Source organism: Typopeltis vanoorti, chromosome 8 (genome assembly GCF_054136105.1).
Source record: "Typopeltis vanoorti isolate ZY-2024b chromosome 8, IOZ_Tvanoo_1.0, whole genome shotgun sequence".
In the NCBI taxonomy this organism is placed as follows: Eukaryota; Metazoa; Arthropoda; class Arachnida; order Uropygi; family Thelyphonidae; genus Typopeltis; species Typopeltis vanoorti.
In genome coordinates this window covers 90,342,052-90,369,170 of record NC_143556.1, presented here as the reverse complement: position 1 = coordinate 90,369,170, position 27,119 = coordinate 90,342,052, and the positions used below count along the sequence as shown (strand labels likewise).

Here is a 27,119-nt window from a genome sequence, read left to right as displayed (position 1 = left end):
ATTTCAAGAATTTAGTAGCAGTTTGCACTGATGGTGTCCCATCTATGTGTGGAAAAAATGTTGATTCTGTAACATTTATTGAACAGTATGCTGGTAAACCATTGAACAAAATTTCACTGCCTAATTCATCAACAGGTGTTATGTTCAAAGGTTTTGCAGTTTGATCATGTGATTAAAGTAGTATTTGCTCTGGTCAACTATATTCGAGCTTGGTGTTTGAAACACCGAATGTTTCAGGCATTTCTAGAAGAAAATGATGCCAAGCACAGGGATCTACCATACCACACTGATGTACGTTGGCTGAGCCGCAGTAAAGTTTTGTCACGCTTTGTCGCTCTAAAAAATTAACTAGTTGAATTTTTGGAATCTCAAGAGGATATGGAAAAATTCCCAGAAATAATGGAAAGAATGGAATCAAGATTTATTTTTCTTGTGTGACATTTTGGATCACTTGAATGACCTTAACTTACAGCTTCAAAGAAAAAATAAGTTTGTTTGAAAATCAACTTGCTGAGGGGGGATATGTCACATTTCTTAACTTGTCGACAGAATATTCCATCAGAATATCATTCAATGGTGGGTGGAAAATATAAGAAGCACATATCACTTCTAAGTGAGGAGTTTCAGAAAAGAATGCGATTGAGTAATGAAGACGAAGTCTGCATAAAAGTGATTGAGGATCTATTTTCTGTCGAAGCAGGAAATCTACCTGTCGAACTCCAGATGGAAGTTATTGATCTCCAGTGTTCTGAAAACTATCAGGTCAAGCATAGGGAGAGTACTTTACAAGAGTTTTATTCTATTCTGGATCAATTAAATTTAAAAGTTTGTCGGATACTGCCTACCAGGTATTTTGAACAAAATACCTGGTAGGCATTTTGAACAAACTTGTGAACAAACATTTTCCGTCATGAACTTGAAAAAAACCAAACAGCGTTCATCTTTAAGTGATATCGATTTAGAGGCCATATTAAGAATGGCCACTTCAAACATGACTCCAAACTTTGATAAAATAGTGTCAACAAAGAAATGCAATGTGTCACATTGTGACATTCAGTCACTGATATTTCACTGAGAATAAGTGTGATATTCTCAGTGAAATTATTAATAAACTTTGTGTTTATGTTTAAGTGGTTTTTATTTTGCAGCTATATCTGTTTGTAAATAATTTTGATTATAATTTTAATTGTAACTCTCTAAAAAATTTAAATATGCATATTAATTTGTATTTACTGTAGACCTACTAACAAATTTACTTAAGTTTAGCTGCACTGGACTAGTCTAAGATTCTAGGTCCGAAGTGATCTGGCCCTTGGTCAGGTGGTCCAAGTTGGGTTTGGCTCTCAAAGACAATCAAGTTGTGCAGGCTTCTAGATGGTTCAAAAGATAGTCCACAACCTTAGGTTGTGGACAAGGAATGATGGGTTTGATGGATAAAAGAACTTATGTAAGTTCCTTCATCCATCTTGCACCATTTTGCACTTGAATGGATTTGTTGCTAGGAATCCTGCTACTGAATGTGAGATTGGAAGTGCAAAATCAATGAAAAAACTAGAGCTATTAGTGAGGCATGGCTGACAGAATATAATATACTTATTTGGATAGAAGGTGAGGGTAGTGTTTTCAGGGAAGATATAGAGAACAGGATGGGGAAAGGGGAGGATATACCTTCTGTTGAAAGGATACATAGGATGATGTGAATAGTATGCATTGGCAAATAAGTTCACTGAGTGCAGGGCAAGTAAATTATATAGAGGACCACAATATGGAAACAGATTAGAAGAAGGAAAGGAGGACAGCAAATGGGTAAAAAGAAATGAATTTTTAGAAATGGGGGGGAGGGAACAATTCTTAAGGAATGGTCAGAATTGAAGAGTAACGATTTAAGCGGTGGGAGGGGAGTGATGATTCCAAGCAGCAAATTTTTGATTTAATTTTTATAGGATTTAATATTTTCTTGTGGTACATTTTAAATAGTTTCAAATATTAAAACTAGTTCCATAGCACTCATTGAATGAATAAATTCAGTGGTAAATTCAATTATCTTTGTTATACTAATAAGTGTCATTTGATAATAGTAATAATAGATATATGCAGTTTTAATATTGTATCAGTTTGAAGGAATGAAAAACTAATAGTTCTATTTTGCCACTTCTCTGCAACATTCACAGTTAAATCATGCTGACAGTATTTTAAATGATAATTATGCCTCTAATTCATTTGACAGGTCATCTAAACCAGATAACTAAAAAATGACATAAAATAAAGAACACGATAGACAAAAAAAAAATTTCATTCAAATACCAGTTTTAATTTATATCCAACAAATGAATTAAATATATATGTAGTGGACTTGCAAACTATTAATAATGCTGCTGCAAAGGGGGCGGGGATGTTGAAAGTAGCTGATGTAGATTTTCACCTTAGTGCCAAAATGGCTACGGGCAAAGGGAGGGGGAATTGTTTAATGATAATCTTGCCTGTTTCTTATACATTAAAAGGTATTCAGTGAAATAACACTTTAAAATGCAAATAATTATAAATAATTAATTTTTAATTTGATTAAATGTAAAAAACATGTTTTTACAAAATTACTTGTTATATAAGTATTGCAAGATTTAGGTATATATGCCTTAGCTGTGTTAGGAAATAAAATTCTGAAAAAGCATACAAAAACTGTAACTAGAAATTGATCACATGCTTTTAACAACCAAACAGTTTTGTGTACTTCTCCGAAATTTTTTTTAGTTAAGTATTAATATACTTTATTTTTAGCAAATGTAGCTGCCTTATACCTAAATTTCACATTTGTGTGAAATTTAGGTATAAGGCATATATTAAATGAATAATAGAATAGGAAATAATTTTTCTATGTACCAAAAAAAAAAAAAATACCCTCTGTTTTCCAGAATCAAGATAAATATTCAAGTAAAATTGGTATCCGAGCTAAAAACAAGCTCACTGCTAAAGGTTCTAATGATGTATCTTGTAAAAACATCAAGGAAAATCAAAAACAATTTAGTGAGGCCACAGTAATAAAGTTGCTCGAGGAAGAAAGAGACTTCTATAAAGAAAGGTATGATGAGATGCTACAGACAGAGAACAAAAAAAATATTGAAGAACTTCAAATGGAGGATAAAAATAAAAAAATTAATGAGATTTCAAATGTTTTGGTTGCCGAAAAAGAAAAGGTAAGTCTTTCTCTCTCTCTCTCTCTGTTCCCATTCTTTTAATGTGTATAGTCCTGTTGTCATAGTGTATCATGATTGGAAAATCCTGACAACAAATCAAGAATGTAGTGAACTCCACATTATCCTTTAGGGGGAAAAAAAACAAAAAACTTAAACTGAGAATACACACAATTGACTAACTACAGCCTGTTATTTAGATCCATTCTTTCTATATCTCACAATACTAGCAATATGTTTTGCTTCAGTACAGTTGTGAATATTAAAATATGTTTACAGGATTTAAATGTAAAAGTAGCTAAACAATAGTCATAGGAAGACTGGTAAGAGTGTGGAAAATACATATCAGGAAGGTAGCAAAATATTTTGGAGGCTACTGAAGAAACTAAGAAATGGAGAAAAGAGTACTTGAAAAGAAATCAGATAATAAAGATGACATGAAAACTGGCGATAAGGATATCCTAGATGTCTGGAGTAATTACTTTGAAAGACTTAAATGAGCCAAGCAGTGACAGAAATGTACTAAAAATTTTTCAAGAGGAATACATATCAATACTTGAGGTAGAAAAAGCAGTCAGAAACTTGAAATGTGGAAAGGCAGCTGGAGTAGATGATATTCGACCAGAAATACTCAAATATAGTGGTATAAAAGTTTTGCAGTGGCTACACTGCATAATTCATAGGGTCTGGGCAGAAGGCTACTGCTGTTGTGGAGCAGCCCATGAATAACAGTGTTGGTTCCTGCAGCATACATGCTGTATCAAGACACATGGATATGTCTTACCCAACTGGCTGGAAAATTCTACTGAAGATTTTGTATTTCTACCTATTCAAGGAGTTGCATCTGCAGGACTCAGAAAGTTGACTGACATTTGCATCAACATTCCTTGTTTGAGGGAAGTTGGACACTGCTTGGCTGTGGATGATTTTGTGGGGAAGATGTGGCTCATTTTCACCTGAATGGAGCTGTGAATACCCACAATTGCTAGGTATGGGCTACGCAGAAGCTGCATGCAATCCAAACATTCCTTTGAATTCACCGAAAGGTGCAGTCTGGTGCAAGTTTACAGCTTCATTTATCATTGGACCATTCTTCTTTGAGGACATTCACAGTCGGTTCTTGTGACCTGCTCAGATACTGCTAAGAGGTATTGTGTATGATAAACAATTTTGTTGTGCCAAGCTACAGCAGCACCTGTGCGCATGGATTCAGTCATTTTCATGCAGGATGGGGTCTGCCATAAATAAGTTGATCTGTGCATGAGGTTCTTTGAGATTTCATGGAGTACAGAGTGATCAGCCATGCATTTCCTACTGCATGGCCACCTCGTTCACCTGATCTGACTTCTGGCTTTGGGGATTTCTTAACGATGATACCTTGCCAGTACTGAAAGACAGCATAACATTGCATGTGCACAACATTAGTCCTGACCAACTGTGTTCTGCCATTGAACATGCTGCTGTGCAAAAGTTTGTGGCATACTACGTAGGGCAACACATTAAACAGTACATCCCGTGAATGCATAATAGAAGTGAATAAAAATGTGTTGTTTATGCCTGTGTCTCTTTTTTCCTTCTTACACAGACACAGAAGAATTACTACATCTACATTTGCTACATCATACAACTCCCCCTTGGTGGTGAATTTTGGAACTACTTTTTTCTTTTTTTTCTCATATCACTTCTGCATGACACACAATGTACTCTAAGTTTTGCAGCATTTGGATCAGTCGATGGTGCACCACAAGGCCTAAACAGAGATACTTTAATTTTGATTATCCCTGCATATGCATCATATTATGAAAGAAAGTGGCATCGATATTAATATTGGAGATGTCACACTTACCTCTTTGCTTTATGCAGATGATGTTGTACAACTAAACAAATAGTGCAAGTCTCCAGTATTCTCTCACTAAATTGAATAACATCTGTAGCAAATTTTTGGCATGAAAATCAGCAATAAGAAGACAAAAAACTATGAAAATAGGCAGAAACATAGAGGGCCAAAGCTGTATAACTGACAGGAGACCTCCACATAAACTTTAAAGGAATGCGGAGAATCGACCGGGGCTTCTGACTTAATGTCCAATCCTCACCTTCTCGTGGTACACCCTGTTGGGTATCTACCTGGATACTGAACGAACGAGGATGGGCTGGCAATTTGGGATTTAGCCGACCAAATTGTATTCCTATTGGTTAAACCAAAATACAAAATGATGGTACAACATGACAAAATTTCATGCCGGCTGGGGGCGTCGCCTGGTTAAACAAGGCCCCTGTTGTTTTCGCCAGGGAACCAGGGCAAACAACGAAAAGTCAGCTACTGGAACAAATCAGAAAGCACAACCCCAATTAACATCACCAAAGTTAAAGATCGGTACTATCAACATAAGAAGATTGAATGGAAAAGAAATGGAGCTAGCTGAGGAATTGGATAAGTACCAGATCAACATAATAGGGGTGACTGAAACAAAAAAGACAAAAACTGGTGAGATCTTTCTGAGCAATAAATACAAAATGTTATATACAGGCAATGACAATCAAGGAAAAGAAGGAGTAGCCATAGTATTCAACACAAAATACGAGGCTAATCTTCTTGAATGGCAGTCAGTCTCAAGTAGAGTAATGTGGGCAAATATGAGAATGGGGAACTGGACAATGAGACTTATTTGTGCCTATGGTCCCACAAAGGTTCTACTAAGGTAGAAGTGGAGGAATTTTTTGACGCTTTAGAAAAAGCAACTGACACAATGAAAAAGGAAAAGTTGGTCCTTGTTGGGGATCTAAATAGCAGAGTAGGAAATGATTGTGAGACATACAGAAATATTTTGGGAAAATTTGGAGAAAAGAGCAAAGCTAATAATAATGTCAAATATCTGTTGGATTTCTGCTCAGGACATGGACTGGTTATTACTAACACCATGTTCCAACATAAAAATGTGCACAAATTCACATGGAGAGAAGAGGCTAGGAATAAGAAAAGTCTCATTGACTATGTTATTGTTGATAGTGATGTTTTCTCCCTGGTGCAGGACACCAGAGTGTACAGAGGATTTGAAATTGGAAGCGATCACTATTTAGTCTTGAGCAGGATAAAATTGAATTTCATATTGAAAAGAATAACATGTAAGAAAGTTTTAAAGCGAATAAAAGTTGAGCAGCTCTCAGATGTGAACTGCAGACTAAAATACAGAAAGATTATTGAAAAGAAAATGAAAGAGTTTGAGAACAGGAATCAAACCTTGGAGATTCAGTGGCAAACTCTGAAGAAAACATTGATTGATTCTGCCAGAGAGGCATGTGGTGAGGTTGTGTGCAAGGATAAAAAAATCAGAACTCCCTGGTGGACACAGGAAGTTAAAGAGGCAGTGAAGGAAAAGAAGAAAGCATATCAAAAGTTCCTGGCAAATAAGTCAGCTTTTACTCTTACAGAATACAGAGACAAATGTAAGAAAGCTAAACAGTTTGTAAAACTAGCTAAACAAAAGTCATGGGAGGACTTTGGCAAGAATATAGAAAATAAATATCAAGAAGGTGGCAAAATATTCTGGAGGTTGTTGAAGAAGCTTAGGAATGGAGGAAAGAGTGCTGGAAAAGGAGTTAGAGATGATAAAGGTGACATGAAAACAAGAGAAAAAGATATCCTTGAAGTATGGAGTAATTACTTTGAAAAACTGCTAAATGAAACAAGCAGTGATGACAGCACAGTGATAAAAAAACACTGACCAGGCATGCAGTCAGGAATACATATCCATACTTGAAGTAGAAAAAGCCATCAAAGGCTTGAAATGTGGAAAGGCAGCAGGAGTAGATGATATTCGACCAGAAATGCTGAAGTATGGTGGTATAAAAGTCTTACAGTGGCTGCACTGCATAGTTCAGAAAGCCTGGACTGAGGGATGAATTCCCGATGATTGGAGTAGAGCTCTCATAGTACCCATATATAAAAAGGGAAATAAAACTGAATGTGAGAATTACAGAGGTATTTCCCTACTGAGTGTTCCTGGCAAGATCTATGCAAGTATACTTGAGAAACGGTTGAGAAGAATTGTGGAAGAAAAGCTTGGTGAAGCACAAGCTGGATTCAGGCCAAATAGAGGCTGTCAGGATCAGATCTTCACTTTACGACAAATAGTCGAGAAAGCATGGGAATATAACAAAGATCTGTATTTAAGTTTTGTCGATTTGGAAAAGGCATATGACAAGGTGCCAAGAGAGAAGCTATTCAATACGCTGCAGTTATATGGTGTCAATGGGGCATTATATCAAGCAATACTTAGTCTTTATTTGAGTTGTAAGTCAGCAGTTAGAATTGAAGGAAGTACAGGAAGATGGTTTAATATTAAATCTGGTGTGAGACAAGGATGTACATTATCCCCTCTGTTATTCATTATCTATATGGATCACATTATGAAGGAAAGTGGTATTAAACCTGATATCAAAATTGGAGATGTTAATGTCAGCTCTTTGCTTTATGCGGATGATGTTATACTTCTAAATAAATCCGCTAAAAGTCTGCAAGATTCTCTGACTAAATTGAATAGCTGTTGTAATAGATATGGTATGAAGGTCAGCAATAAAAAGACAAAGACAATGAAAATAGGCAGAATCATTGAAAATGTCAACTGTGTTGTGAATGGAGAACCTGTGGAACAAGTAAAACATTTCAGTTACTTAGGCACGATTTTTACTGAAGATGGTAAATTAAATATAGAAATAGACAACAGAATCAGCAAAGCTGGTATGGTGGGAAGTCAATTGAATAAATTCATATGGAATAAGAGAGAAATTATTCGGAACACTAAATTAGCTGTATACAAGACAGTGTTCAAACCAGTTTTAACTTATGGATCTGAGAGCTGGGTCAGAAGTAAAACACTTGACCAAAGACTAGAGACCGCAGATATGAGAGTCCTGAGAAAGATTAGAGGCGTGAACAGATGGCATCAATGGCAATATCATATTAAAAATGAGGATATTAGGAAAGAACTTGACATTGTCAGCATCCAGGAATGCATTAGCAGAGCTAATCTCAGGTGGTATGGTCACTTAAATAGAATGGGAGAGGAAAGATTAGCAAAACAAGTGTTCTCTGCCAGGTTGGCAGGAAAACGACCCAGAGGAAGACCAAGATATAGGTGGATTGATACGGTACAAAGTGCGTTAGACGATAGAAATATAAAATCTGATAATGTTGGAGTCTTGACAAGTAACAGACTGATTTGGAGGAAAATTGTTGATAGGAAGTTAGTAATGATGTAAATTTTTCTTGTAGTACCATCATATCCTGTACACCCCTTGAGGGTACATGGCAGGAATTTGATGATGGTGACATAGAAAACTTCACCTGCAATCTCAGTGGAGAGCCTCTAGAACAAGTAAATTATTTTAGCTATTTAGGCACAGTTTTTAGTGAAGGTGGCAAATTAAATCTGGAAATAGATAACAGAATAAGCAAAGCTGCTATGATGGGTAGCCAGCTGAATAAATTTAATTGGAATAAGAGAGAAATTAGCCAGATCACTATACCAGCAGTATACAAGATCAGATTTAATGGATCTGAGAGTTGGCTTGGAAATAAGCACTTGATCGAAGACTAAAGACCACAGATATGAGAGTTCTTAGAAAAATTAGAATCCTGAACAGATGACATCAATGGCAGAATGGAAGGGACTTGACGTTGTTTGCATTCAAGAAAGCGTGAGCAGGCTAATCTATGGTGGTATGGTCACTTAAATAGAAAGGGAGACAAAAGATTAGTAAAACAGGTGTTTGATGTCAAGAATAAGCCCCAGAGGAAGTCGATTGATTCGGTCAGAAATGCCTTAGAGGAATGAAATGTTAGATATGACAATATTGGAGGACTCACAAGTAATAGACTAATTTGGATGAATTCATATTGAATAATTTATGGAGACAAAAACATATTTGATGTTTTAACTTCTGTTGAAGTCACAGGAAAACATATGTACAGGACACAAGCCATTAACTCTACACAAAAGTGAGATAAATCTAAATGCTTTGTTAATTGTTTACCCTAGCCTGACCTCTGGTGAAAAAAAAAACTTTAAATAAAATAAAAATATTACTAAATAAAATATATACAAAATTAAAAATTAGTTCACAAAATAAAATAAAATGTTTATACATATCAGTTTAATAATATTAAGATGATGTAAAAAAAGTTTCATAGCAGAACTACATTAAGCACTAATAATATGAAGAGCCAATGTCTTCAATTCGGCAACATGAACTTATTTAAGTTAAGGTAGAAAGAAACAATATGGGATGTAATATCCCTTAACTTAAATAACTACATTAAACAATTTCTTAAGTCCTCTCATATTAAGGTTTTCCCTGTTTGGGGTTGTTCTTTATACTATATTGGTTTCAGATGGGTCCTCAAGATTCTTGGAATTATTAATCCATCATTCTTGTTTAGATTTGGATGATATTTCACATGAACTTTGAACTTTCTTTCAAACCAGGTTTTGGTGTGGTGTAGGGACTTGGTACCTTTCAAGTTGATTCTGTAACATGTTGGAAGTACGTGGTCTAACAGGCCTGTTTTTACCATATTTGACGAATTTAATGTGGCATTTATGTTCATCTTCTATAATTGGAATGGTGCACCCTGTTTTCCTGAATTTTGTAAATCCTGGGTGGGCAGGGTATGGAAGAGGTTCTTTGGATGATTGAGTAAATTTCTTAATTTTGCAGGTGGTTTGAAGGTCACCTTAATATTGTATTTATGTAGTGTTTTATGTATATTTTCTGATATGCCTTTAATGTATGGTATAGCTATGGCATTCTTGTAATATTTTTGCTTTTAAATGTATTTTTGTGGAGGATCTTTTGAACTGTTTTTTATTGTAGCCATTTTTACAAACATTTGGCTAATGATTTCATATTCTTTGTCCAGTGCCTGCTCTTTGTAGCAAATTGTTAGGACTCTGTGTTTAAGGGTGCCAATGGATTCTTATGTATATATTAGTCTGTGTGTGTGTGTGTGTGTGTGTGTGTGTGTGTGTGTGTGTGTGTGTGTGTGTGTGTGTGTGTGTGTGTGTGTGTGTGTGTGTGTAGGTTTGTGACTGTGAAGGAGGTTCAGCTGAGAGAAGATGTGAAAAGTGTGTCTAGAAAAGGAAGAGGACTATTGTTTTCAGTTTCGATTGTGAATTGGATATGTTTCTGTTCTTTGTTTGTTCAGGTGGCTTAGGAATGTATTTAATGTTTTGATTCCATGGGATCACATGGCAAAAATATCATCAACATATCTGAGACTTGGGGCTTTAGGTTTGCTGAATCTAGAGCTCGTTGCTTGAAATCTTCCATGTAAAAGTTAGCTATGGGGGAAAAGTGGTGAGCCCAGGGCTGTAACTTCTTTTTATAGGTAAAAGTTATTTTGCTGCACGAAATGCCCAAAGTTGAAGTACATGGACAGAGAGGGCCCTGATATCGGGCAGAAATATGTTCTTTTTTGAGAATAGTATCTTTGATCAGGACATTAATGAAAACGGCAGTTATGACTGACTAATGTTGGATTCTGAATATATAGAGATTTAAGTAATTATTATTTGCTTCAGAATCCAACATGATCTTCCATCATAAAGGCTAGACTTGTAAATATTATTTAATGTAAACAACTTATTTTACAATTTAATATTCATATAACTACCTTTAATTTTATCTAATATTTAATTAATTAATCAAAGATATATGTATTAATAATGAAAAGACTGTATTAAATATTATTAAGCTATTTTATTTATTACTATATTAATATCATAAGAACTTGTATATGATAATTTCACTGCACATTAATTGAAATGTAAATATTCTCTATTTATTCCTATTTGTAGAAGTTTAACGTTATGCAATAGCTCAATTTTATTATGTTTTGTTTTGTTGTCGTGGAGACGTATGTAAGTGAGCGAGCGCGAGTTTGGAACAGTGCGTGAGGAAGATGTTGAAAGTTTATTGAAAAGAGTTTTAATTAAAGAGATCACGAGAACAATTTAGGCGGGAAGAATGGATACATAAGCAAGGAACGCTGAAAATATTAAGAGAAGGTGAGAGTGAAAGAGATAGATAGGAAACATAGAGAGAGAGAATTGGCATTCGGTTGGAATCGGAGTATTCAGCATTCGGGGAATCAGAGTGCGATATTAGAGAGTCGGCAAGTCACTCAAGCAGCTAATTTAAGTCTACTAGTCGAGAAGCAGTTAGCTAATAAGTTGTAGAATAACAATTATAGCTACGGAAAACAGCTGAGAGACTATTAAATAGACTAGCGATACTTGAGTTGAGATTTAATTTCAGCGCCAACCTTTCAAGGACATACGGAACCTTGAAGCAAAGCACGAAGCTACTAGAGAATAGTAGAGGTTGTAAAGTTGAAGTTTACCGTTAGCTGTGTTTAGAATTATAGTGCCTAAAGAATTATTTGAATGCAGGAGGAATGAACAACTGTGCATATAAAACCTCAAGATAAGGAATTATTGTGTATTGCCTTAATTCATGAGTGATCAGTAGTACTTCATGAAAGAACATTTCTTTTTGTGTATTGTGACTGATGATTAATTCAGTTATTGCTTAGAAGATTTATTTTAATGAGTGCTGTATACTGTTTAAAATGTTTACTGTTATAAAAAGTGTTTGTGTGTAAGTTGATGAAGAAAGAAGATTATTGGTAAGATTATTCCAACCATTAATATTCCTATACAGAGAAGTGTGTGAGTTTCATCCTAGAATTTCCCTATACTAACAGTAACTATTGCGGAGAATTAGCTGAAGTGTAAAATTAAAGATGTTTGTTTGTGAAGAGGTGTTACTGCAATTTTTATTGTATTTTGGAACTTAAGGAACTGTGAGAAGACTGTATTATAGAGATAACAGATTTACCTTTGTCTGAGTCTGTATGATTGAACTTATCAGAGAAGCTAAAATGTTTGTGATATCTTAATTACTGATTTGAACTTAAGTGTAAAATTTGCGATTCTAAAATTAAATGTTTGTTTTTGTTAATCAAAGGTTGTATTTTGCCTGAATCTCTTTTACTGCACCATTCATAAAATATTCGAACCAGAGCGGGTGAATTAAGTAAGTCAAATATACTCAGCCAGTATATATAATAACAACATATAAAGGAAGGGTAGTTGAGAGTTGGTTTATCTTCAGTTCTTGAACTAATTCAGATATAAAGTGGCGCAGTCTTTAAATATAAATTTTCTTTATATTTGAATTAGAAATCAACTTACAACTTATCAATTAGTTAAGAACATCGTAATAGTAATCATGTCGGATCCAAAGTATAGATTGAGAAGGAGTAGGATCCAACACTAATAAATCTTCGTCGTTGAGTGTGATGTTTGTAATTTTGTTTATGAAGTGTTGTGTATTTCTTATGTAGGAGGGGAATAACCTTACCAACTCCTTGAGTGTAGCTGCTAGTTTCTTGGTTAAGTGATAATTGGGGCTGTTTTTATTCAACTATTGGTTGTAGTAGCGTGTTTGCTTTGTGTATTTTTGGCAGGCCATAAATTCTGAGAGCACGGACATAATCCAGTATTAGTTTTTTAATTGTTTCCTCTGGCCAAGTGATCACTGACTTGATTAATTCTATTGTTTTCTCTTTGATGTGGTTTATAGGGTTAACCATTTAACTATATAGTTAACCATTTGGTTTGTGTTTTTTATCATATGTATATTACATTGGTATCTCGCTAATCCGAACTGCAGTTTGAAAGAAAAAAGTTTTATTTATTACATATTATTATTTTATGTACTATTAATAATTAAGGATGTAGCATTGTCAGTAGCTGCTGCTTGGGAAACCATCGAACCTGAGGCAATTTGAGCATCATGGAAAAAAAACTGTGGCTAGAATTTACCAAGATAACTACAGTGATACACAAAAAGAGGAAATTCAAAATGTGCATAATTTGGTTAAAAATATAAATCCAGATGTTGAAATTTCACAAACAGATATTATGGAATGGATTACAGGTGGAACCAAAAGTGAATTCGAAATCAAATCAGATGCTGAAATTATAAATATAAATATGACACTACAGAATGAATTAGAAGACAATGCTGATGATAAAGAACTTGAAAAAAAAAAGTAAAACATGAAGCTGCAGTTGACAGTTTTAATGTGTATAGAATGGGCTAAGCAGAATGATATGCCATTCCACAAAATTTTATTGCTAATGCAGTTCTGAGAAGAAGCATTCGAAAAAAGTTTAGCTTCCAAGAAGCAAAAGAAAATCGATGAATTTTTTACAAAAGAAATAAAAAAACTTTTTTTGTGTTATTTTGTGAAACTTTTTTTTGTGTTGTACAAAGAAAGTGATATTTTTTACACAAATTAAGTTATGCACTGAACTATGCAATTTTATTAAATCAGAATCCTCAATAATACAGGTACATAGAAACTAAATTTTTTACTAAAATAAACTTGTGTTCTGTATTATTTTTTAAGTTTTACATTGCTGTACAGTAGCTTTTTTTCCATTGGTTACTTCATTTATTTTCAGAATTAAATTGATGTACCATTAGAATCTGATTATTTTTATCTTAAATGCTAGTTAGTGTTGTCTCTTGGGGAAAAATTCACGAATCCGAACGAACACGGTTTTTACTAGTTCGGTTTAGCGAGATACCACTGTATTATACTTATTATATGTATAAAAAATGTATTTTATTTTAATTAATTTATATTTTTGTATACTTTATTTACTTATTATTATTGTTTTTCAATAGAGGTCAGGATAGGGTAAGCGATTAACAGAACATTTAGATTTATCTTCCTTTTATGTAGTGTCATGTAGCTTGTGTCTTGTGCATATATATGTTTCATGATGACGATGATCTTGAAACAGAGGTCAAAACAACGAGTGTTAATTTCAATCTTGGGGAGAACAAAAGGTCATCCCTGGAAGCTATATAAGGAGGGTGTGAACAAGGGAGTGAGAAGCAATCATTCACAACTCTGCATGCAAGTTTTTTGCATGCAGAGTTGTGAATGATTGGAATGCCTTGCCTGAGAGTGTAGTGTGGTGTCTGCAGAGAATTTGTGTTTAAGACGTGGTATAATGAGTGGTGTGTGTGACAAAGGGACCTCCTAGATTAGTCTTTGACTCCATGGGGTCTTAGGATAATAATAATAAGTAATTACTCCAATACATGTTTTGTCTCCATAAATTCTTCACGGTGAATGTTGACCATCATGAAAGAAATAAATAAAAAGAATTTTTACATGAAGCTTTTTCCATAGGAAGCCTGCAAAAAAAAAAATAATAATAAAAAAAGACTAATAATTCCGAGTTATTAAAATGAAATAAAGAGGACCCTAGAAATTATAGAGATATAGGTATTCTTAATTCCTTTATGAAATACAGGGTGTTCGGGATAAATTTGACATATTTATAATTAATTATATTTTTCCGTAAGTTACATGTATTAACACACACTTCTCTTCATTTAAAAGTTTGGACCCTTCTTCATTCATATACAAGATGTCAGAAAGGATGGATAGCTGGAACCCACCTGAATCATGGAAGAGAATAACTTGTATCATGATGATTTGTGCCCGCCATCAAAATAAGGATATTACGACTGCTGCCCAATGCTCCCTGAATACAGTAAAAACAATCAGGCATAAACTAGAGACTTGCAATGGTGACTACGAGGATGTAGCAAGAAGAAAGATCCCTAGCAGACGATCTGATTGCGTTCGTACAGCAGAATTCCTCGCAAATCTGCAGGAACAGGTGTTGAAGAACCCTGGCATTGGAATTCGGGCTTTGTTCGTGGAGTTGCTAACTGTAGTCAAGCCCTGGATAACAAGGGTAGCCAATGGTAGGCCGTATGTATGGCAGCAGGATTCGGCCCCTTGCCACACCTCTGGGAAAAGTCAAAAATGGTTGTCTGAAAATTTCTACGACTTCACCAGTCCAAATGTTTGGCCTCCAAACTCCTCAGACCTTAACCCCATGGATTATTTTGTATGGGGCGCAGTTGAAAAAGACACCAATCGCACTTCCAGTAATACAAAAGCCCAGTTAATGGATAAAATTAAAACAGTTTTTGCGGCCCTTCCCAGGGAGACTGTAGCATCAGCTTGTTCGAGGTTCCGAAGCAGAATTGAAGCTGTGATCGATGCTAATGGTGGTTATTTTGAGTAAATCTTGTTGATAGTATTGTAATTAACTCTGCCTGTAATGTTTTTTTGTCAATTCATTAAATTTAATAGATACAAAGAAGATTTTCTTTTTCCTTACGAAACTGTCAAATTTATCCCGAACACCCTGTATATAGTAGAATATTAAAAGATACACACACACACACACACACACACACACATATATATATATATATTCATTTTTCTAAATTAACTGACTTAAAACCCGAGAATTATAACACACTGACATTTATTTGAAAAAAACGCAACATGTTTTGTCAAGAATGACTTCATCAGGCAATAAGAACATAGAAAGATATTAAAAGACACGAAATTAACATTGACACACTCTAAAGCTATACAATTATAAAGCCATAATATTCGACTGTAAATTACAGTTATTATGAGCTTGAACTACAGTCCGAGTTAAAGTTCTATTGTTGTACACCTGTGCATGTGTGGAATCACGCGATCTCCAGTATCTAATAGTAGAGTTGAAAGAGTCAGCCAAATTATAGCTAAGATTGTTATTCATGTGAAAAGGGTCCAAGGTGATTTCTTTTGACTCGACAATGCGACGCTCTACTTCATCATGGGAGATGTGTAGGTTTGAAGTTGATGGCCAGTTTATTTCATGTTGGTGGCTTTCGTTGTTCGTATTTATTGAAAACAGGACATGGCTTGACAAAGCAGTTGCTCTGGTTCTCTTATAAGCAATGTCTCACGCTGGTGCTCTTCGAGATGTATTAAGATAGATTTCTCTGTCTGCCCATAGTAAGGCTTTCCGCATTCACAAGTGACCTTGTATACACCTGGGAATTGTAGAAGGTTGTGAGGTTGTTTATAGTTGTTGAAGCGTGATCTTATTTTTGGCATAGTCGAGAAGCACGTTTTTATGTTAAACTTGTTTAGAATTCTACTCAGATTTTTGGATAGTGTGCTGATATATGGCAAGATGATATGACCTTTGGAGTCGTCCTGTGTCTCTACGTTGCTACGTTGACGGTGGGATAATTGGTTAATATTTTTTAGAGAGTAGCCATTGTTTTTAAAGGTCCATTTAAGATGTTGTAGTTCCTTTTTCAGTTCTTCATCTGAGAGTACAGATCTTGCACGATTCGCTAGAGTTGATATAATACCCAACTTTTGCGCTGGATGATGATGGGATGACGCATGCAAATATCTGTCTGTATAAGTTGGCTTTCTAAATATAGAGACTTTAATTGATTCAGGCGTCTTAGTGAGTTTAACATCTAGGAAACAGATGGAACTATTTTCTTCAATCTCCATAGTCAATTTTATATCTTGATGGCGGTTGTTTAAGTGGTCGAGAAACTTGTGAAGATTTTCAGTACCATGCTCCCATATGAGGAATATATCATCCACGTATCTAAGCCATATTTTCGGTTTTAAAGTAAAAGAGGAGATTGCTTTTTGTTCAAATTCCTCGAAAAAAATGTTGGCTAACACAGGAGAGAGGGGGGCTTCCCATAGCTAATCCTTTGACCTGTTTGTATAGTTTACCTTCGAATTCAAAATAGCCAGAGTTTACACAGTGAGATAACAGAGAGAACATTTTATTTGAAATCTTGTTTTTTAAAATATGGAGAACGTCATGTGTCGGAATGTTGGTAAAGAGTGCTACCACGTCAAAGCTCACCATGATGTCAGAAGATTTTAGTTTTAGGTCCTTTATTTTAGAGACAAAATCTGTTGAGTTTTTAATATAAGAAGAAGATTTTCCCGCATAAGCTTTTAACGATGAAGCCAAATATTTGGATAACCTGTATGTGGGTGAGTCAATGCTGTCTACTATAGGTCTCAGTGGATAGTTTTCTTTGTGTACCTTCGGGAGACCATATAACCTTGGAATGAGGGGGTGTAAAGAGCGGATGGAGAGCCGTGTATTCCGTGGAATTTCTGTGGTCTTTTGTAGGAGATAATTGGTTCTATTGTGTATTTCTCTTGTTGGATCTCTCTCAATTTCCGAATAACTATCTGAATCTAACAGTGCTAAGATTTTTTCTCGGTAGTCTATTTTATCTAGAACTACAGTTGCATTCCCCTTATCAGCCTTTAAGATGACAATGTCCTTGTTAATCCTTAGATTTTTAATCGCAAGTCTCTCACTAGGGGATATATTATCAGAAGGAGGTTTTGCGTTGTTGATTGCAAGAATTGCTTCGATGCGAAGTAAACTCGCGTCTGCGGTAGGAAGTGGCGAAGCTGCCTTCTCCATCTTAGTTAAAAGTAGTTCTTTAGGGATGCATTTTGGTGCCAACACAAAATTTAGGCCTTTTCCGAGAATTTTCTCTTCATCGGGACTTAGCACGTATGACGATTTGTTAATCACCAAATTTTTAAGTCTGCTATGACAATTATTTAAGGTAGATCTTTCTTGTTTTGACTTGAGAAAGTTGAATTTCCTGATTAGCTTCTGTTTGTTTAAGTTTTGAAATTGTAATGCGCGGTGTGTACTTAAATCTCTAATGTGATTCCAAGAATCCAGATCTAAGCAGGCTGCTAATTGGTTTTCTAAAGATGTTTTTTCTGTGAAAAGCAAAGATAAATTGCATTTTGTATCGCAAATTCTCTCTGTTAAAAGTTCAAGTTTAGCTCTAGTGTAAATACGGTGCGCTCTTTCTGTAGTAATGATTTCTTTAAATTGTAGGAACTTTGGAATAATTGAGGAAAACTTATATTTCTTCAAGAAGATAAGTCTGTTGATATTAATTCCAATGCTCTTTAGTGTCTTCTGATATGCTTTCGTAAGTGCACAATTACCCTCGTCAGAAGGGAAATGATGATTAGTACTATTAACTCGGGGTTGGGATATGTTCATTTTTCTAAATTAACTGACTTAAAACCCGAGAATTATAACACAATGACATTTATTTGAAAAAAACGCAACATGTTTCGTCAAATAAATGTCATTGTGTTATAATTCTCGGGTTTTAAGTCAGTTAATTTAGAAAAATGAACATATCCCAACCCTGATATTTTATTAATATCGGGGTTGGGATATGTTAATAGTTAATAGTTAATTAGTTAATAGTACTAATCATATAATGCTGTTGGCTGAGTCTTTGTCAAGAAGGGATATATGCGTGGAACTGATTATGACAAGCTTAGGAGGAAGCTTAAATCTGTGCCATGGCATAAAACGCTGCAGTGTAAGGATGTTAGTAGTGCATGGGAGATAGTTAAGGGTCGTCTAGAGGAAGCAATATTAAATTGTATACCTCTAAGGTAAGTAGGATTAATTGAGTACGAGTTAGATGGATGAGTACTATCATTAAATGTAAGCTACAGTAGAAGAAAATGCTGTGGTTGGTATATAGGGAGAAAGATGACCAGGAAACTCACAAACATTACAGGGCTCAGGCAAAAAAGGTGACCCAGCATGGAAAAGAAGGCAAAATCAGATTACAAGAAGAATCTAGCCAAGCAGACCAAAGGAAATCCAAAAATGATCATTGAAGATTGATGACTGATGATGATGATGGTCACGAGTTGACAGAAGCAGATAAAATAGTCGAGTTAATAAGTGACCACTTTGCAAGTGGTATATCATCCAAGTGAGGTTACTGTTTAACATATATGACAGACTCTATTGTAGGAACAAAGGTAGATGAATTAGAGGTTCTTAGGATATTGTAGAATCTCAATGTAAATGGGTTTTGAGAGAATGTGCAAGGAAACTAGCAATGCCTCTGACCAGTGGTGGCTCATGGCTTGAAATCGTGGGGGTGCTGCAACTTTCGAAATATACATACACACTGTGAGTACAGTGTATACATGTTTGGATAAAATATCAAAATTATGGTAAAAATTAAAAAAATAAATAAAATAAACATGAAAATATATTGTTTATTATCGATAAAATTATACAGTTTAGTATAATTCAAAATTACTTAAAAATAAAATCCATTCCTTTAATTGTAATGTCCAAATATTTAAAGATGGAGCAAACACGATAAGCACTAACTACGAACACTCTACTACTAGCGCAAACTGCATATAAACAACAGTGGAACTGTGCGATGGAAGTGCCACATTATGCTAATAGCTCGCATCTCACTATGACGTGCATATGCTTGCGTGCTTAGCAATATGACATTGTGGTAAACAGTGCTGCTAGTGTCGTTCGCCCTCCTAAGTGCTACAAGATGGATTTTTTTTTTTTAATACAAAATAAGAGAATTGTATAGGATTGTTGATGATAAAATTAAATATTAATATAAATAAATTAATAAATATATTTATATATCGCGAAAAATTGGGTGTGCTGCAGTTCCACAGTGCCTATGCACAAGCCACCCCTGCCCCTGACCAGGCTCTTTAATTTAAGTCTCAGCTCTGGTTGAGTTCCAAGGGAGTGGAAAGAGGAAAAAATAATTTCATTACATAAGGGAAGTTTTAAGATGCAGTAGCAAATTGTAGACCAATCAGTATCTCAGGTGTGGTAAAAGTACTGGAAAAACTGGGGAGATAAATCCTGCTATGTCTGAGAAAGATCCTTAAGTTCCTCACATTGGAGAAGGGAATCAAACCCAGGATACTCCTTTCCCAGGCATATGGTTGCGAAGTGCATAGCCACTAGGCTAACCACGCAGACTTTGATCCATTTATAAAAGAGATAAATATGCCATTGACTACACAAAACACCATTACAGTGAATATAATGGTGTTTTGTGTAGTCATCAACTTTTTAGTAGTCAACAACTACTAAAAAGTTCTCCCCAAAGTCCTACAGCAACAGTGCTTTTAATTATTGTTTAAACCTCCATGGATTCAAAAGAACCATTTAGGGAGTTCTCAGATATTGCATGCTCACAAAACTCGTTGACAAAAATGGGGCAATGCCTTTAATCTCATGGTGATTAAAAGGCTGTGCCTTTTTATCTCCATGCAAAGAAACTATCTTTACTCTCGAGCTCACATCATCCTTCTTTACTTCTACTGTTGTCTCACTCCATTCTACAAAAAAAATCTCCTCTACACAAATCCAGTAACTGCCTCTTACAAACTTATGTCTAAATCACATATCTCCTCCCCTTCCTCCTATCCAAAAACATTCTGCAAATGCATTTCCCTCAATCTTTTTTAATATCCAAATTCCAGATATCAGAAATCACCTGTATAAATCTTCTCTGAACTCTCTCCTGTAGATCCTCATCTGCTTTAAAATCTGGTGATCATATCCTGTGCACAGTATAATGCAATAATATATTTTTTATTTTATGTTGATATTTATTTATTTTATTTTATTTATTATTACTTCATCGTCAGACTGCACCTTTGTAATGTCTTTTTCTGATCAGTCGTAATACCGAGTTTATCATTGTTGCTTGAGCTAGTTCTTCATGCATAAAACTTGTGATTATTCTTAATCCTTTTAGTCTATAGTTTTACTCCTCCCCTTTCTCTGAAGGCCATAAGTAAGCTATTTCACGTGCTCAAAGTGTAGACAAAGGAAAAGGTTCTGGCTGGAATCAATTCCCTAATCTACCTTGCTATATTTCTCTTGTATTGATCCTTAAAAATTTATTTTACTTTACAACTGCACCATTAAGGATCACATAAAGGAATTGTTTTTCTTTCCCTTACATGCAAGATAAACATTCAGCTAAACACTAGAAATATCTCTTAAATTAACTCTAATTCAAGCAACTCCTAATTCTTAATATCAGTCAGTCATGGCTATCACTATTCTTTGGTCACACGGATTCTATAGTTTTATGAGACAGTGCATTGGTAAGGCAAGATCAGGCAAGCTATTAACAAAACAAACATGTTTATTCATTCTAAGACAAATTAATTACAAAATTTAAACTATACATATCAAGTGTCTGGTTCAGCCTAATGCAACTAGATAAGAACGGAGACAATGCAAATCATGTGTCTAATTCTCTATACGATCATTCAAGCATTTTCGCTTAAGTTTTAAGACAAAGACATTAAACTTTCACATAAATTTTCAGACATGCTGATAGACTTAAACACACTTTAACTTAACTCAAGTTATGAACAGAAAGAGGCATAACTTAATCTACATTCAATTTTTACATTACACAACATTAGCAATTTCCTAGGAACTATATATTATTCACATTCAAACAGAAGTACGGCTTTTCGGCTTCTCTAATACTTTCTATGTTAACAGACAATAGAACCAACATTCGTCGCTTAAATTTCACAATCTAGGAATTTTACATAAATCATCTTACTTACAATCTTGCCAGCTTATTACATATAGTCCTGGATCCTAAGGTATACGGGCACGTTCTGCTTCTTCCGAAAAATTTTCGATATGCTAGTTTATGACAGCAATTATATAGCACACACGTAGATCATCGAAGAAGCATATGGTAGGACATTTCGAAAGGACCATCTCCACTGCTATCTAACTTCTCATCATCGTCAGAACTCTTGATTACAGAATGAGACTCTCTCCGTCCTCGGAAAAGACTTGGCACACAAAAAACTTTGAATCGAGAGCCTTTTGGCCCCTCAATTTCTGCCTTTTGTCTCACTCTCCCGATCCATCACCCACGCTATTGTTGAGTTCTGGCGGGAAAACTCGGAATCCGGTGACCTTGTCGCTAGCCTTAGGTCTATTTGTCTAATCCTGTCTGAGCTTATTTTTTTGTCTTTACAATTCTAGTGGTTCTTACAAAAATTATTCTAACAATTTGTTACCAGAACTAATACGGCAAAGTGAGTTATTACATTAATTTAATTACAAATATTTTATGTAAAACTTAATTTCCCATGTAAAATCGACATAGAAAATTTTTACTTTTTTTTTTATATATATATATATATATATAAGATTTTACAGTAATTTAATCCATGTGTGGCCTGATCAAGGTCTTATAAAAATACCAGCCACTGAATTAGAAACCTTTATGCAGATGGAAATGAAAACTTTCTATTTCTGTTCTGTAATGTCTTTCCTGGCATGCCCATGTAGAAATATTGCATGTATTTCTCTTGTTACAAGTCCTGTCATTAAACAATTATTATGCTACTAGTCTCATGCTTCTCAGTGTCTCTATCTAGGAGGTATGAGCTTTAAAAGTTTGAAATAACTTTCACAATGTAACTGCATCTGTAATTGTTTCTTTAACATTTGAAAATTAAAATTTTAAAATTTCAGGAAATTTCAGCATTTAAAAATGAACTTCAGAAGATAATAAAAGAAAGAAATGAGTTGCTGATAAGAATCAAAGATCAGGAGATCAAGTTACGAGAGGTAATTGAAAGCATTTTCATTGATTGAATGATAAAATGGAATGGATTTTGTCGTTTGTGTAAATTAAACATTCATTGTAATCTATTTTATTAATGTACTGTTTTTGTTGTAGTAGATTCATTTCACATTAATAATAAATAAATTTTTATTTATTCTTAACAATGTAGCAAGCCTACATTCTCCCAGTTTCCTCTAAATATGTGAAAACATTAACGCTTGCAACATTAACATCTTTCGAAGTTCAGTTCCAAATTTTTTGAACTGATTCTAATTCTATCTTACACCTCACAAACAACACTGATGTGCTGTAGATTCTTCTACTTCTTGTATATGAGATTGATATTAAATAAAAGTATTTTATTCCATTTGCTTTTGTTCTTTAGAACTGCTTTCCCAGCTATTCAAGAAACATATCAACATGGCACTCTCATATTATGTCTTTTGCACTTTTTGTTTGGGGTTGATTTTTAAAAAATATACATTAAAATAAAAAAAAAGAAAAATCACAGTTGCTTTTACAATGCCTAATAATTGTAGATTGAAATACTGGCTAAAAAGTAGTGGTTAATGCTTTACCTGTTACGATAAGCCATTAATCCATCAGTGCAATTTGTATAACCACCAAATAAGCTTAAATGCTTGTTGTAGCACACTCACTTAAATGAGAAGATATATTCTCATCTAAGTGTGCTACAACTAAGAAGAAGGTATATTCCTTCAAGATCATAATCAAATTCTTAACATTCCTCAGGAATTGTACTGGATATTATGATAGTACCTTATGTAAAGTATCTTCCTCTCAAATGATTTTCCTCCAAATTAATCTGTTATCTCAGCACTGCAGTCTTGTCAAATCATATATTTTGGTCTTCTAAGGCACTTCTCATCATCAAATTCTTGACATGTGCCCCCGGGGGATGTATAGGATAATTATGATAGTACTACATAAAAAGTTACACCCTTACTAACTTCTGATCAACAGTTTTCCTGTTATCTATCAAGCACCCAAAATTATCAAATCTTATATTTCTCTCTTTTAAGGCGCTTTTTACTATATCAATCCATTTACATCTTGGTCTTCCTCTGCCAACATGGCAAAGAACATTTGTTTTGCTAATCTTTCCTCTCTCTTAAATAGAATTCTCATTCTATTTAAGTGACCATACCACCTGAGATTAGCTCTACTAACACATTCCTGAATGCTAACACTGGCAAGTTCGTTCCAAATATCCTTATTTTTAAGATGATACTGCCATTGATGCTGTCTGTTAACTTCACTAATCTTTCTCAGAACTCTAATATGAGGTCTCCAGTCTTGGTTCAAGTGTTTTATTTCTAACCCAGCTCTCAGATCCATAAGGTTAAAACTGGTTTGAACCACTATTTTGTATACAGCTAATTTAGTGTTTGGACTTAATTTCTTTCTTGTTCCATATAAATGTATTCAGCTGACTTTCTGTTATACCAGCTTTATTAATTCTGTTGTCTATTTTCATATTTAATTTGTCATCTTCACTAAAAAGTGTGCCTAAATAGCTGAAATGTTCTGTAGGTTCACCATTCAGGATACAGTTAAGGTTTACAATGTTTCTGCCTTTTTTCATTGTCTTTGTCTTTTTATTGCTGATTTTCATACCAAATTTATTACAACAGTTATTCAATTCAGGAAGATGACACACTGTTGAAACAGCTCACATCCTGCTACTCCCATCCCTGATCTTATCTGAACATATCCTTCCCTGAAAATTTCTATCTTTCACCTCCCTGCCAAAGAATTCTCTGCCCACCCTTAAAAAACTAGAGTTTAAATTTCACACACCTCTTGTCTCACTGATAATTCTCCCACATCTCTCTCTCTCTCTCTCTCTATCCCTACATTTCCAACCCCCCCATCCCACTTTCCTTTCAGTCATACTTCAGCAGTAGATAATTGTATATCGCCATACGCTGGATGCTGCTGAATAAGAAGACAACCAGCAACATCCTACAAAGGTATGTCCGAATTATTCTTCCTATATATTTTTCATATATCTGTCTTTAAAACATCAGTAATACCCTAAAAATTGAGTAAAAAAACCAATAAAATTATAAAAAAGGGGTACTCCTAAACAAAAATAGGCTAAATAGCCATAAAAATAATAGTTATTCAATTTAGTCAACAAATCTTGCAGATGTGCTGGATTTATTCAGAAGTATAACATCATCTGCATAAAGTAAAGAGCTAAGGTTAGCATTGCCAATTTTGATATCAAATTTAATATCACTTTCATTCATTATGTGATCTGTATAGATAATGAATAACAGTGGAGATAATATGCACCCTTGTTGTATACCTGATTATCATCAAACCATCTTCCTGGACGTCCTTCAATTCTAACTACTGACGTTCAGCTTAAATAGAGACTATATTGCTTGATAATGTCCTCATATGGTTTTCCAGATCAACAAAACTTAAATACAAATTCTTGTTATATTCCCAATATTTCTCAGTTATTTGTTTTAAAGAGAAAATCTGATCCTGACAACCTCTGTTTGGCCTTAATCCATCTTGTTCTTCGTCAGACCACTTTCCACAATTTTTCTTAACCAATTGTCAAGTATAAATCTTGCATAACTCTTTCTAGGAACATTCAATATGGAAATATCGGTAATTCTCACATTCAGTTTTATATCTCTTTTTCTACATGGGTACTATGAAAGCGCTGCCCCAATTATACAGAATTCAATCCTCTGACCCTAAATTTCTGAATTATGCAATGCAGCCACTGTACAACTTTTATAATTCCATATTTGCCAGCTTGGTTGGCCAAGTGCTTAGTGCATCTGCTCTCCAGTCAAAAGGTTGCGGGTTCGAATCCTGCCGTGGGCATGGATGTTTGTTTAGGAAAATACTAGTGGTGGGGGGGTCGGCGGTAGATGGTGTTAATGTAGATGATAAAGGTAGTTGCGGCTGGTGGATTGGTGGGAAAGAGGGAGAGCTGTAGAGTAGGTACCCTCCCTCGACGAGTCTTTAGACTCCCTGGAAGTATTATTTAATAATAATAATAATATTTGTGGATTTCTGGTTGAATTTCATCTACTCCAGCTGACTTTCCACATTTCAGATTTTTGATGACTTTTTCTACTTCAAAAATGGATATGTATTCCTGTTGTTAGTTTTCTACCATCATGCTGATACTGCTTGTTTCATTTAGCAACCTTTCAAAGTATTACTCTCAACATCTAGACTATTTTTATCTTCAGGTTTTCATGTCATCTCTGATTCCTACAGTACTTTTTCCTCCATTTCTAAGCTTTTCCTATAGCCTATAATAAATTTAGTTTAATCCTTTATCCAAGTGTGAGCAAACAAAGTTTGCGCCTGAAAGTATCTTCAGGACTGGGGTAAGGTGATACAACACCAGGGCAACTTGTTGCAAAGGTGTAGCAAGCTACCAACACTCCTGTTTCGGTATTTCCTTTAATGCAAAACACATCTCCTTGCGGATATGTCTAATGTTATGCATTAAGGGAAGGGCCACTACCCAGACTAGTTTCGACCTTTATTGAGGTCTCTTCAGTGGGAGCCAGGCCCAAGCTGAGATAACAGGCAGAAGCATTCGCAGGTCATCTCTACCTATAGGAGTTGCCAAATGGTGTGCCACCCTTTTTTAATAAATTACTCTGGATTTAGAGAAAGATGTTGAAAGTTTATTTTTCACTTGGTTAGAGTATAATAAATTTAGTTTAATCCTTTATCCAAGTGTGAGCAAACAAAGTTTGCGCCTGACAGGCGCAAACTTTGTTTGCTCACACTTGGATAAAGGATTAAACTAAATTTATTATACTCTAACGAAAAATAAACTTTCAACATCAATTTCCTATAGCCTCTAGAATAGTTTGCCACCTTCTGGATATTTACCATACATTTCAGCGTACAAGTCAACCTGGTGTATAAGTCGATATTGGAATAAAACTGAGTTTATTTGAGTTTTTATAGTATACTTGCTGTATAAGTCAATTCGAAAAATTTCTTTAAAAATAAAAATTATGACAGTTTTTAAGTAAAATTTTTATACAGGTGTCAACCACTAGGATCATAACTGCCTTTTTAGTCCTTCCATTCTTTGTTTTAGCAAAAGATATAAAATACCTAGTTGACAAAAAAAAAATTTATTTCTTATTGACCAGTTGACCAATAGTGAACTAAAGTGAAATGGCTCCTTTTAAAAGAATGAAATATGATGCGAGTTTTAAGTGCAAAGTGATTAAATTTTCAAAAGAAAATACTGTGTTGCTGCACATCAGTTCGGAGTAAACGAAAAACTAGTTCGCAATTGGAGAAAAAATGAAACTTTAATAATGAAAATGCCAAAAAATAAGTGTGCATTACGGAAAGGAATTTGTAAGTAGCTAAATGGCCTATTCTGGAAAATAATGTTGCAGATTGAGTTCGAGAAAATCACCAAAATGGACTCTTTATAACGAGAAATAATATTCGTTTATTTGCTTT

At 34.6% G+C, this 27,119-nt stretch overlaps 1 protein-coding gene across 7 annotated transcripts in view; it reads left to right on the top strand.

Annotated features, from left to right (window-relative positions):
- Positions 1-27,119, top strand: part of LOC150104186 (uncharacterized) — a 712,768-nt gene that overhangs the window by 211,109 nt on the left and 474,540 nt on the right. For all 7 annotated transcript variants that reach the window (XM_090396809.1, XM_090396815.1, XM_090396810.1 and 4 more), the window contains 2 exons: positions 2,910-3,191; positions 22,532-22,627. In XM_090396809.1, coding sequence (XP_090252935.1) covers positions 2,910-3,191; positions 22,532-22,627 — 378 coding nt within the window. The remainder of the gene's footprint in view (positions 1-2,909; positions 3,192-22,531; positions 22,628-27,119) is intronic.